Here is a 14,298-nt window from a genome sequence, read left to right on the forward strand (position 1 = left end):
CGGTTAAAAAACTAACGTTTACTTTGATTTTTCTGGCATTATAACGACATTTATGGTAGAGATAAAAAATTTAGAAGATCAAATCAATCAACGAACGACAAATTCGAAAGCTGTTCAAGTGTTCACTGCATCTACATACAGTTTCCTTTATGTCACTTTTAGTTTTTTTTTTAATATTTTCAGTGCTTTCCAGTTTATTTTTAAAATCTATGTCATTATGAGTGATCCATAACTTGTCGAACTATCATCATCAGGTTTCCCTTGCAGGAATACGAACTTCTCAAAACCAGAGCCAAATTAAGGACTTGGCCTATCCACTTATCCTTTCCAAATCATTATAAAAACAGCTCACCCAAAATAGTAAGGTGGACGCTGAACACGTCAGCTCCAAATGGGTTGCCAGCTCTGCACTGGTACAAGGCTCCATCGCTCGTCTCCGTCTGCATCAGCTCCAGAATGCTGGTTAGGCCGTCGTCAGTCTTCGCTTCTGATATCTTTATCCTACAGGATAAAAACGATGTCATCAGGCACTTGACAGTCATCATCATCATCATTTCAGCCATAGGACGTTCACTGCTGAACATAGGCCTCCCCCAATGACTTCCACATCGCACGGTTGGAATGGCCTGCATCCAGCGCCTTCCTGCTACCTTTATCAGGTCGTCGGTGGGTGGACGACTTGACAGTAATAGAATAAATTACTACTTCAATCCCAACTAATATTATCCCAACTAATATTATAAATGCGAAAGTAACTCTGTCTGTCTGTCTGTCTGTCTGTCTGTCTGTCTGTCTGTCTGTCTGTCTGTTACGCTTTCCCGCTTAAACCTCGCAACCGATTTTGATGAAATTTGGCATAGAGATAGTATGAGTCCCGGGAAAGAACATAGGATAGTTTTTATCCCGGTTTTTGAAACAGGGACGCGCGCGATAAAGTTTTTCTGTGACAGACAAAATTCCACGCGGGCGAAGCCGCGGGCGAAAAGCTATAAATTAATAATCTTGTCATTTTTACCACCTGTTCTAAGCAAAATAGGCACACAAAAAAGATTTTAAAATATTATCTGGGTATTGAACCGAAACCTCTAATTACGTAGACTTTTGCCTAAATTCTACCTCATATCTGTGCTCATATTATTTTAATGATTTTATTTTACAAAGATGCAAATCAAGGTTGCACATTGCACACCTAAAGGAGGATACGACCAAACAAGAGTACCTTAATATTAATTTCTGAATAAATCGTCAGTTATTCGACATTTTGACAATTCCCATACTGAAACTGTCAATGTGCCAGTTATAACAAGAGTAATAATTATCGGATAAAAGATTGGTCGAATCGGGCATTCGGGCCTAAGTGAAACAGATCGAAGCTCAAAACTCAATTCAATGTCAAGTATGCACATTAATTGGCTGAATTTCAATATTTTAACCAATCAAGGAGGAGAAGGAGACAATCTCCGACTAAAATTGAATCTTGAGAGTTATTTTGAAATAGGGGAAACTTTATAACACCTCTATTCTGTGGACGTCTGAGAATCTCACCCGTCTGTAAAGTTTTCATAACTTCTACAAAGTATGTAGAACATAAGTTCTCAAACGTTCTTTCTTCTTACGAGTAGGCGCACACCGTTGATTTTTAGTTGGCCGATAGTTGTGCCCGATTTTAACTTGTATGAAGAATCGGCCAAATCGAATCGGCGTAGTGTGCGCACTCCCATACATGCCCATACTGAGTGCTTAGTGTGAGTTTGTTAACTCTGTCAGAATGACTTTACGATCTCGTATACCGAGTTGACTTTAAACGCATCGTAGACAGTATGCGAGCGAGTGCGAGTTGCTATCAAAGCATGTAGCGTTGCAATTTTGGCTGTTNACTGATCAACAGCCCGACTAAACTATCGGCCGATGAAAAATCAACGGTGTGCGCCTACTCTACCTCTTATCATAGAACACATACCTACATAAAAACAGCTAGTTAAACTATTAACTTGAAACTTAGGATAACCTTGTTGTACAAAATCAATTATCGTTCGTTTTCCTTTCAGCCAAACGACGTCTACTGCTGGACTTTTGGAGGCGTTGGCCTCCCCCAAAGATTTCCACTACGATTGATCCTGCGCCGCCCACATCTAGGCACCTCCCGCGACCCTCACTAGATCGTCGGTCCACCTGGCGGGGGGCCTGCCCACACTAGGTCTACCAATCTACTCAACTAAAATCAACTACAGTCTTTGGCAATAAAAACTGATAATAATATAAATGCATTATGATGATGAAAATAGACTCAAACAGATGTTAAACTGTCTGAGTTTCCATAACATTAATTACTACACTTTGTAATTAAGGAACTTATACCACAGGAACATAGATATTGGTAACTTAGTTACTAAGACTGAGTTCCACTACCTAACTTTAGCTTTAACAAACTTCAAAAACCTGTCTAACTCCATACGAAAAATACCGGTTACCATAGGTGGTGCAACTCAGCCTAAAATTTTCAATTTCTTTTGAGAAGTACTGTACATACCTCTGAGTCAACGGGTTGATAGGTTTCGTGTTCTTCGTCCACATGATCCTGATGGGGTCGTCTCCTTTGGCGTGACATTCTATCGTCACGTGCTGGCCCAGCTTAGCGGTGACGTTCCTTGATACGTGGTCGAAGGTGACCGGTTCTGGAAGAGGTTGCTTGTTTGGTAAAGATGGATCTAATGAATGATGAACTAACTTAGACACTTTTGCTTTGCTTTGTATGCGTAGTGAGCGAATAGTTAAACTCAAAGATTTCTCTAACGACAGATCCTCCAATAATGCCAAATCACGCTTGCGATTCTTCCACCATTTAAACAAATTCGTAAAAAAAAACAGGTCAAAAACAAAAAAAAAATCGCCAGCAGTTCACTTACAACTCCAATTTGAGCTTTACAGCTTCAGTTTAAATATAAAATCCATTACATAAATTGATTGGTGGGTCCTGATGACCGACATATTATGTCCGTTTAAAATAAATCCATGTGTCACCATAGGACTCGTTTAAAAATTAGGAATTGATGGTGAAAACGTGCATGAGAGTGACTGTTTCTTATCAACATTTAAAGAAGCACCCAATGATCCTTTACTTACTATTGACTGAGATCCAAACGGTCTTGCTCAAGGCTTCTCCGACCCCATTCTCCACGTGACAAGTGTACAGTCCAGCGTCAGACAAAGCCACCGAGTCGAAGATCAGAGACCCATTGGACAGACTGAGGACCCCTCCTCCAGCCACTTCTAGCACTGGTCTCCAGGCGTCCGACACAACTAGGGGGAAATAATACAGGAAAGTAGCTAGTCTGATTCCCCACAAGTTGACTATATTGGAAGAAAAATGTGTGTTATGAATGAATATGATCATGATTACGCTGTTTTTAATATCGCGCGGATTTCTTCATGGACGCGGGATTTACGCATGCGTAATACCCTTCGTGTGATCTTTTCATACAAGTATTTTCACTAACCGCACGTCTCACTGCGTATTCCATGCATTACAATAAATACTTGTATGGAAAGGACACTTGCGGGTATCACGCGATGATGAAATCCACGATATTAAAAACACCATAAGGCCCGGTTTTCACCAAGGCGGAACGGAGCGTAGAAGTGTTTTGAATAACCAATCAGATTTTATTTTGTCAAGTTTATTAAATCTGAATGACATCTGATTGGTTGTTCAAAAAATTTCTCCGCTCTCCGCTCCGCCTTGGTGAAAACCAAAGGTTTCAAGCAAAGCGGAGAGAGATGTGTGTTGTGATGTGAACCAATCAGTTTTCTATTAAGCTGAAATGCATGCATGGGTAAAGCGTGATAATGCAAATTGTGATGACATGGATTTGATCTAATGATGGAGATGGAAAGTGAACCTCGTTTATTTTATTATTTTTCGAGCATATTCTTAAAAGCTTGTTTTCAAAAAGGTTTTTTAAAGCTAAAATGACATTCTTAATTTTCACTAAAACGGGATTTGGAAATGCGGGTGGGTGAAGAAAATTCTTCGCGCCCTAGCAGACGACGCCGCATTTCTTCAGTCTGTCCACGACCAAGATTTTTTTTTAATCACTACGACTCGTGCTACTGAGTCGAAACGTTGGGAACGTAAAAACGTTTTTAAAAGTGTTTATGTGTTGCCAAATCCCGTTTTAGTGAAAATGAAGTAAAACAAATGCATCGTGAAAGTTTAAAATATTAGACTTTTCTTACTATCCCTCTTCAGCCAATGTGTCTGGGGCTGTGGGTAGCCGCTCGCACTACACGATATGTACCCACTTCGTCCTAACAACAAAGATGCGTTCTGAGGCTCTTCACTCCATTTGGGTGCAACTGTACAAACATAGAAACATCAATTAAATCAGCAAAGAACACAGCGAAAACCGAAGGTGGACCGACGACCTCATAAAGGTAGCAGGGAGGAGCTGGATGCAGGCCGCTACCAACCGGCCATTGTAGAAATCATTGCGTATGTTCAACAGGGCACATAGTACGCAGAACCGACGGCCGATGGGGCAGCAAGGTTCTGGAATGGAGGCCGCGTTCCGAAAAATGCAGCGTGAGACGTCCACCCACAAGGTGGACCGACGACATCATAAGTAGCAGGGAAGCGATAGACGCAGACCGCTACCAATCGATCAACATGGAAAGCATTGGGGGAGGCCTATGTTCAGCAGTGGACGTCCTATGGCTGTAATAATGATGATGATGATGTTCAGCAGTGGACGTCCTATAGCTGGCTATGATGATGATGACACCGAAAGCTTAAACCAATCACTTTAAGTCGCTAATATCATCATCAATTTAACCACTGGACGTCCAACGCTGAATATAGGCCTCTCTTAATGCTTTCCAGATTGGCCGGTTGGTACACAACTTAGCTGAATGAAGTAAAGTCAACAGCACATCAGACCATACATTTTTGTTGGAAAACAGCACCTATTACGAGGACATAAGATGCCATAGTATTTAGCTTTATTTGCTGTCGTCTATACTTATTTAAACAACCTACAAATTGAGCATTGCATGTAAATAACATGATCCGTACGATAGAACCTTGAAATTTTCACTAACAATTTGTGACGTAACTAAAAATTATAATTGCTCATGTAATTTCTCTCGCTAGAGAGAAATTAATAAAGTTGATTAATTTTAATTATGAACGTTTTCCAAGGAAATTGATAACAGTATCCTTTTCTTAGAAAAATGAGTAACAACTTTCTTTGTTACTCGTTCTTCTACACAACGTTTGCTTTCTTCGAAAACCTTAACACATTATTTTCAATACACTACAAACGCAGATGGAATGAAATGGAAAAACACACAAGAGCAGTGATTTTGCAGATCCAAGGCGATATTACCTTTTATGTAGTTGTTAACGGCACGGTCATTACGATGGTGGCACACGGCGAGCGAAAGGGTTGGATTTCTGAAGTTTAATTTCTATTTTCACCCCTGTGACCACAGCCAAACAGTGGTAAAATTACCTTCTACTATTGTTAAAAAAATACTTAGACAGATTGATTTCACCATATCAAAGTCCAGTTAGAATTATTTTAAAATAACATTTTAACAAAAATATTATATTTAGTAGTTACCTGTATGCTTTGTGCATATTGTGTGTGTATTTAGTGTCTACTGCCAGAACACCATACTGTTTAAATTTACAAAGGCAAATAGAGCGTTTGGCATACAGATTTATTTATTTATTTATAATCATACCTAAGTTAGAGTATCTATACTATGAAATGCAATAAAGAATTGAGTATTGAGAGTAGAAAGGTAGGCCAGATGTTCGCATCTCTTTTATGTTCCCTTTTATGACGTGGAAGTGGAATTAAAAGGATAATGAGCTTTCATTATGAGCAAAATTATTTCGGTTGCTACAGAGTGACAAAAAATTAAAAATATTTTTCAATCCTATCAAGCAACCCTTAAACTCTCTGTGTGCCCTCAACTTAAGCTACGTGATTCGCTGCCACATAAGTTTTTATTCGAAGAAAGGAAAAACAGCTTTTACTATATCAGCAGTCTTGATTCGATCGAACTTTACTGCTCTCAGGAACGAACAAATTTCACAGTTTTCAATCACCATTAACTTCGTTTACTTCCTTAGAAAACACTGAAGTTACGATATTTTGAAAGGTTTGAAATTAATACATTTTTTAAGTTTCACGAAAAAGGAGAATACTTATTCTTGGTTGCAATTCCTGTGTAGCTGACCAACGCTTACTACCTCACAGTGCGGATGGACGCACAGGGTGACACACGAACCAATCACAGAGCTCTATTCAACGCTGTGCGTTCTATTTGTTGCTTCACGAAGCAAGCATGGTTTGTGAATACGGGCGTAAGTAACGTGATGAAGAAAAACATACCTTTTATATACAGATTGACGGTCCGATTCACTTTGGCGACGTGGTTGGCCGCCACACATGTGTAAGTTCCACAGTGGTCCAAAGACACGTTCTTTATTATGAGCACGCTGAAAACCTCCATGCTTCGCTCTACGATCTGAAAATTGCAATTACGTTTTAAATGGAGTTCTATTTCAGTATCAAATATATTATATTTTGTTCGTGACACCAAAAGTGACCAAAAAGTTGATAACACAATCTTATTTCAGTTGTAATAAAGACGTGTGTTCGAACTTATTGGCTACTTTAGGTGTCAAGAACTATTTGACGCTAACTCTATATGTGAGAAAGCGTCGAAAAATTGCCCTTTTATTACTTAGTGCTTTGTTAAGTATGAAAGTTAAGCATGTAAGTAATTGTCAGAAAATACATAGTGGCAGGTACCGATTTATTACATTTAAAATATCGTTGTCAAAAATAATTCATAACCTAAGCCATCCCTTTTGCATTCGGATAAAAAGATAACAGCGCCAATGTCAACATAATTAAAGATGACGTCACAGCCAGATTAATTTTAAGACTTCCCCCGCTGAAACGGGGACTTTCATCCTTGATGAAACAGGGACTTCCATCCTTGAATGGCGGCAAAATTATGAAGCATTTGAAGCGTTAATAATGAAATAACATCTAATCTGCGGATTATGCAAACGAGAGTTCCCAAAATTGGTTTAAGGATATAATTACAACAAACAACTTGTGTTTAATTTTAATTTATGCAAATTTCATCGGTTCTAACAAAAGTTTTGAGGTTCGCGGACTTTCTGGGCGAAACAAAGCAAATAGCTCGAGGGTATGTCCTAAGAGGATTCCTGAGGACTAATGCGTCGGAATATTGCGTTTTTAATTAGAAAGTCATTTATTTCGGAACTTATTTATAATCCAAGCGACCATTTAAGCTGTTCGGATGCGAAAAACAGGACTATTCCCACCTTTCACTCATTCTCATTGCCATCACTCTTGTTTGACCAGGGCCAGATTCAGTGTAACTACCCAAAAAACCTAAGGATGTTATTTCTCAGATTCGGATCACATAACCTACAGTGCGTAATTAGGCACTTCAGTGAGACGATATTTTACTGTGTCTGGATGGTTTGGACCTGAAATGTACTTACTTGGACCTATGGTGGTGAACTCACTCCTGATTTGTGCACTAAGATTCGGGAAAATTTTCTTTCATTGAACCCGTAATTTTATTAATAAGAAAAATATGAGATAGGCTGTACAGGTAGGTACAGTGTTTTGAAATTAAATGAAGTGAGTAAAATCGTAATTCCACCATAAAAGACTAACTTTTGGACTCACCTTTAGATGCGTAGGAATCTTCTTCCCATCTTTCAGCCAAGAATAGTACACAGGCGAGTCCCCACTCTTCAAGTTACAATGTATTTGGACTATCTGACCTTCTTGCAGATCCTGAGCCAGCAATATTTCTTCTAGCTGAGGTGGTTCAACCACATGTAGCTCAAACGATCTCTTAGCCATCTCTCCTGTAGGACTCCTTACTATACACGCGTAAGATGCCCCATTGTCACTTTTAGTGACCTTATTTATATTCAAAACCCCATCATTAGTCACTGTAGCTAAGTCCCTCTTCGTTCTTAACTTGGGCTTTCGACCAAATATCTCTATGCTCTCCGTGTTTTTGACGAAACGCTTAAAACGACTGGATTGGGTTGTCAATTCGGCGCTTATTTCTTTACCTTTGTACTCCCATGTTATTTCTCTGAAAGATAAGCATTAGAATTGTGTGGAAAGTGAAGTCTGAACTTTGATGAATTCGCTTGTATCTTTATTGGAGTAGGGTCGACTTTTGCGTGACTTTATATCTTTGTTATAAGATCTCAAGACTAAGTTTGGACTTAGTTTTCATCTGAAATATTTAGATGATCAAACGAACTTACCAAGTGNAAGGAATGAGACCGCTCGGACACCGAGCCCACAGCGTGGTAGGGGTGGGGTTGCCCGCTCTTTTGTTTTTTACTACTACTGCGCTGAATATTGTGTGCGGATTGGCTTGTCGTACAGGGGTACTACATGGTAAAATAAATCTCGGAGGCGAAAGCAGGATAATGGATATCTAATTCTATAAATTCAAATTTATATTCAACACAACTTTATTACTTATCAGTTTCTCAAATGAAAATTCGTAAAGACTTCAATACTATCTAAGATTTATTTGAAAACTTTTGCCAGAAGATCTTGAACTAGAGGTCGAGTTGTGGTTAGAACGGGACTACAAAGTCAATGGTCTCAAGTCCGAATCCCGCAAGAAGTATTTAAAGTACAAATTGTAACTCACCTTACAGGGTAACCGTAATAAGGACATCTTAATGTTACACTTTGACCACTTTGAACTTTAAAAGGCGGCAGCGTTCTAATATAAGGCGGACCTGTAACAAAAATATTATATTGTATTGATCGCACTTATCAATATCTTACAAAATAGCCAATTTAGTTCCGACGGCGATCAAAATGTGGCGCGATGTTCCATTTTACATCGCGATTTTGAAACACAATCAAAGAGTCTCAGAAACCATCACTTACATTCTGTGAAACATTATCGAGTGAATGGGAGTACCGTAACGGGATTTAAAATCCAACAACTCTGATTTCTTTTGGACCAATTAGGCTTTTTGCTTGGCTCACCGGACCGACGGCCAAAGCTCAGAATCGTCGTGCCTTCCAAACCTCGGAATCGTATTTCTTATAAGGCAATCATATTGTTTTAAGCCTGCAATATTTCTAATCATAAAATATTATGGTGAACCCACTCGTATCACAAGCATATTAAAATTTAACTTAGCGCAAGAGGTTGGCGAGACTATTAATGATTTGTGAAAGAAGTACCTAATACATAGTGACTGAGTTCCTTGTGCTGCTTCTTCTCAGCACTGGCCCATTTATTGTCCTGAAGCAGTGGTAGGGTTAATACTGGGACGTGTAAAAGTGCTTTTTAAAACCCTACTTGCATTAATAAATTACTTTTATAAAACAAGAAACAAACGTCAATCAAATATTACCGTCAAAGCATTGTATTAAATAACCACGTCATATTTGCCAAACCAAATTATTTGAACAATGCACAACAGATTTTGAAACAACATTAAGCAAAGCATTTGCACAGGCACCGCTCGCTCGTAAAATTTCCCTCAAAGGGGTAAAGTTTCACATGTTATTGAATTAACCTGATATTCAGAAAACATTAATACCGCATTTTGAGTGCAGCGAGTGGAATGAAATGTAGAATATGCAGGCACATTAGGAGTGTATAATATTTTTGTTGGAATATAACATTTAAATAAGACGAGAAATTGACAAAGGAGACTGAGTTTCATCCGCCACTTCTTCTCATCACTGTTTTTGTATGTTGTCTTGAAGTGGTGGTAGGGTAAGCTTTATTTGGGACGAGTATGTCTTATAACTACAGGGCCACTTATGGCCTCAAAGTCCATGGAACACGTATTGTGCGAATGCGACGCGCTAGCAAGAACTAGGATGGGTCTCCTGGGGTCGGCTTATCCGGCACCAGAAGACTTAGGTTCCTCTCACCCAAGCACTTGATTCAACTAATGGATAGATTTTTTTGCAGTTGAGGGAATAAAGGTAAAGGGAAGCACAAAAGATCCCAATGAGTCGATGTGCACTACGCTTATAAGGTGCCCTGAAAAGGGCTTGAGAATTTGGAGAAGGCGGTAATTAGTATAATTCGCCTGTATTTGTCAGAAAATATTCCAGTTTCACTCAGCGCCTATTTTACTACCTTACAAATTCCAAAATAACTTACCATATACATTAATTCTGTCATGGTGTGCCAGCACTGTGTCCCCGTGGTGGGCCACGCACGAGAATAGACCCCCATCGTCCACCATAGCGTGGGACATGTTGAGTTGGGACACCACACCTCCGTCGGGGGCCATAGTTTGACCGATCACGTATCTGGAAGAAAATCTTTATTTATATTTATTTATTTATTTATTTATTTATATTAGGAAGACCAGGGTTTACCCTTATATCTGACTTATGCCCATTTTCACCAATAATCCTTATTTTTTAAGTGACCCCTCTATGAAAACAAAATGCCTGTTATGTGTTACCATATGGGTCACTTAAATATTAGGGTGGTTAACACAGATATAGAAATACAATATCTGTGGTGGTTAAAATCATTCTGGGAGTGGGTAGTCAATGCGAAAAAAAAACGGTTGGAATGTGCAGGTGTCAAAATGTCCATACGGACCGGCTGTTAGTGTGGCAAAAATTATGAACGTCGAAATGAGCAATGGTTAAAATGATCTGAAGTTAAAATGTCTTCGGGTTTATTCGAACAAGCGTCTTATTTTATAATAGCGAACGTGAACATGTGTTTAAATGCATCAAGGTAAAAATGTCCAAAAAATCTTTATTGACTGGACTACAAGAACATTGTACATTTTGACGTTTAATTTCATTAATAATTAAATCATGAGCACAATATATCAGTTGATCATTTTATCTATCACACCTTAATGTTGTACCTACTTGTATTTTGTGATGTGTACCATTTGTCACTAAACAATTGTAACCATGGTAATAATGTACATTTTGACACTGGGACTTTTTGACGTTCATACTTTTTGCCACACTAACAGCTGGTCATATGGACATTTTGACACCTGCACGTTCCAACCGTTGAGCGTTTTTTCGCATTGACTACCCACTCCCAGAATGGTTAAAATAATGGTGAGAACGGGCATTAGAATCAAAAACTTAATAAGTATTCCTAGATTTGTATTACGAAAGAACCGGCAAAGCTAGATTCAAGCCTTTAATTGATTGAATTTCTATATTTCATAGTTGTGAGTTCAGTTGTGTTTTCGGTTCCAAAAATCCCGGGATTTCCCGGTTCTGGAATGATCATACAGCACTGGTACCAAATGAACCGTGAAATCCTAGTTCTTTTTTAATTATTATCAAGTTTTGAACGACTAAATGGGTTCTAGACAGGCTGTGCTACTGAAAACGTTTGTTGACAAGTTGTTGATAAGTATAAACAACTCATTTAACAAAGTCAAAGTTAAAGTTAGTCAAAGTTAAAAGATAACGCGTAGTTGGTTTACGTTCTCATTTTGATTAGGTACGTGATATTAGGTTGCTTAAATATTATTAGACTTTTGAGTGTCTCTTTATAACAAAGGCCTACGCCGTTATTTTCCTTTTTTTAATTAAAACAGTAACATACCTAAATAACTTCTGAGACTTTAAGTGAAACAAAAGCGTCAGGAATAATTGCAGCTCTATTTCTCTCTACTATAAACGAGAGCCGACTCTAAAATAAATCTCTTCTGTTATAGGTTCAACAAAGTCTTGTGTGACGTGCTTGATTCTGAATAATGTACCAACTTAAATTTAGTCCGAAATTTGTGCCAAACCGAAATCAATGCGAAAATTCAAACCTAGAATCTGTGTTGGACGAAATAACCAGCCCATCTCTCTCCCAAACGAATCTGGCCGGGTGAGGCCCGTTGACTATACATTGGAGGCTGACCTGAAACCAAAAACACCGTTAATGTGTCTGGAATACGTTCTAGAATACCGTGCACTGTATTTAATTTTGCTTTGGAGAATAATTACATTTGTGATTCATGAAATAGACCTGTATTTCGTAAGCAATATAGGGTGTCATGTCTGGAGATATAATTAAAATTGTAACGATTACGTCATAATGGTTTAGTCACAACGTTATTGGAAATTAATTAATGTAGATTTTTGTAGAACATACTTGTATTCGACGGGATAAGAAGTAATAAAAAATAATCTAAAACAGCTTTATTTATTTATTTATTTTATTTATTTAGCTTTATAGCTGTTATCACGAGGGAAATAAAGGCTTTATTTGTGGCCCTATGAGGTGAAGCATTTAAAAATATTACCGTCAGTAAAAATGTGGCGCAAATAATAAAACCAAAACTTGAATTCTTCTAAAACGTGTCAAGTTGCTAAAGAAGCCATCACAAAAACTTCTCTAACTTTTAAAACATTTTTCTTTCACAAAAGTTTGACGTATTGCCAAAAAAGAATTATAGCTGATGTCATAAAATCTCGGTAGTGAAATATTTCACGACACAATGGATGATATCGGCAATACATTAAATATTCATTGTAATTTAAATTCGCTTTACTTCTTTGTGTTGTGACAAGTAAAGAATGGGTTCTGCTTTCGTAGACAAAGTAATATTTGTGCCGTAATAAATAAGGTACCTACTTACTGACTTTACGCTACGTATAACTTGAGTATACAGTGTGTCCGGGCTTGTAGTGATCAAACTTTAAGGGCGTAATCTATGGACAATTTTATCGATGAAAATACTTCAAATTTGGGGCCTGACCCATTTCTCGAAAAATTACATCGATTTATGTTTTTAATTTTTAGTTTACACCTCTTCTTTAAAAAATAAAGTGAAAGCGTGGGTAGCTTAACATGAATAGGCAAATATTTTATATCATGCGATAGCCAATAAAATTATCTATTAGTAGAAGAAGAAAGCAGACACAAGTTTCATACATTTTATGGGAGTAAGAATGGATTTAATTAGAAAAATACATTACTTTTTTCACTTCTTTTTCAGTTATTTTCCAACACAAGAAAAACCAGGTCGTTAAGGTATGTTTTATTTGCATTGTATTTTTAGTATTTGAGCTATTTTACAAAACGAATGTAAATTTATTAGTCTACGTCTATTAGTTTCGACGTAATTGTTAAACAAAGATACCCCTTCCCAGCGGTTTCCATAGTAATCGGAATAGGTTGTGTGATTCTTTCAGGCAGTGCATTTTCGCATGTCGCGAGCGCTATGGAAACCGCTGGGAAGGGGAAATAATAATTAATTGTTACTTACATCACCCCCTGGCATTAGTGTAGTTTCTCCAAAATGCTGCGACATTATCATTGGTATATTCCTCTTATACCTCCTTATTTGTGAATCTAAAAGATAATTATTATATAGTACAATCAGCGCCAAATAGTTCATAAGAGCGCTTTCACATTTAGGCAATGGACAATTTGACACCATTCTCCAATAATTCGAAATCACAACTTTTCTAAAAAGACACTTCATTCTGGTCATAAAAACTTAATTAATTTTTAATTACCTGTAAATTTCGATTTTTGGTCGCATTGTAATTGAAAATAGTTGTATAATTTAGTTGACAAAATAGTGACGTCACTTGCTTGTAGTGCCATACAAAATCTATGGGAGAGTTTCGTTTTGACAGTTTTAAAAAGTACGTCAATTGATTGGTGGTGTCAACATGTCTATTTAGCAGCGTGACAAACGCGCAACAGGCGCGCTGCTGAATATTTCATACTATGTGACAACGAATGCATGCCTTCACATTATATAATCGTCGCTGCGGCACTGCAGTCGCGCTACTAACGCCCTAATGTGAAAGCGCTCTAAAACACCCAAAATGGCCAAAAAGTTGACAACGACGCAACCTCATACCAATTGTAAGGGCTATATTTCACCCGGACACAATGGCGGTTGGCGGCGCAACCAGTCGCCGGCTACCAACAAAATGTATACAACTCTATAGAGTGTTACTCACCTGGTGTCCGTTTGGTTGCGCAAAGCTGCATACATTTTGATAGTAGCGGCGGCTGGTTGCGCCGCCATGGTGTCCCGGTGAAATATAGCCCTAATAACAAAGACGCGCTGCGAACTCTTTAGGTACCTAGCTAGGTACTATTTTTATCTTCTTATTAGATACTACTAACTACATGGGTATTTGAAAGACACTGACTGTACAAGGACATGTAAAATGTTTAAAAATAAACTCCAAATCTGGGCGATATTGCCCGCAATGTTGCTACAATATTCAA

General features: G+C 38.1%; 1 protein-coding gene across 1 annotated transcript in view; it reads right to left on the reverse strand.

The window, feature by feature from the left end:
- Positions 1–14,092, reverse strand: part of LOC114358487 (Down syndrome cell adhesion molecule-like protein Dscam2) — a 71,471-nt gene extending 57,379 nt beyond the window's left edge. Inside the window, exons 1-11 of the mRNA XM_028312464.1 lie at positions 14,058–14,092; positions 13,316–13,388; positions 11,873–11,964; positions 10,225–10,376; positions 8,740–8,830; positions 7,743–8,163; positions 6,402–6,537; positions 4,237–4,356; positions 3,124–3,300; positions 2,531–2,675; positions 353–501 (exon numbers count right to left, since the gene is read on the reverse strand). Of these exons, the coding sequence (XP_028168265.1) occupies positions 353–501; positions 2,531–2,675; positions 3,124–3,300; positions 4,237–4,356; positions 6,402–6,537; positions 7,743–8,163; positions 8,740–8,830; positions 10,225–10,376; positions 11,873–11,964; positions 13,316–13,388; positions 14,058–14,092 (1,591 nt within the window). The remainder of the gene's footprint in view (positions 1–352; positions 502–2,530; positions 2,676–3,123; positions 3,301–4,236; positions 4,357–6,401; positions 6,538–7,742; positions 8,164–8,739; positions 8,831–10,224; positions 10,377–11,872; positions 11,965–13,315; positions 13,389–14,057) is intronic.
- Positions 14,093–14,298: the final 206 nt, after the last annotated feature.

The sequence above is a fragment of the Ostrinia furnacalis genome, unplaced genomic scaffold (genome assembly GCF_004193835.3).
Source record: "Ostrinia furnacalis isolate ACB-3 unplaced genomic scaffold, ASM419383v2 OfSCF3961, whole genome shotgun sequence".
Classification (NCBI taxonomy): Eukaryota; Metazoa; Arthropoda; class Insecta; order Lepidoptera; family Crambidae; genus Ostrinia; species Ostrinia furnacalis.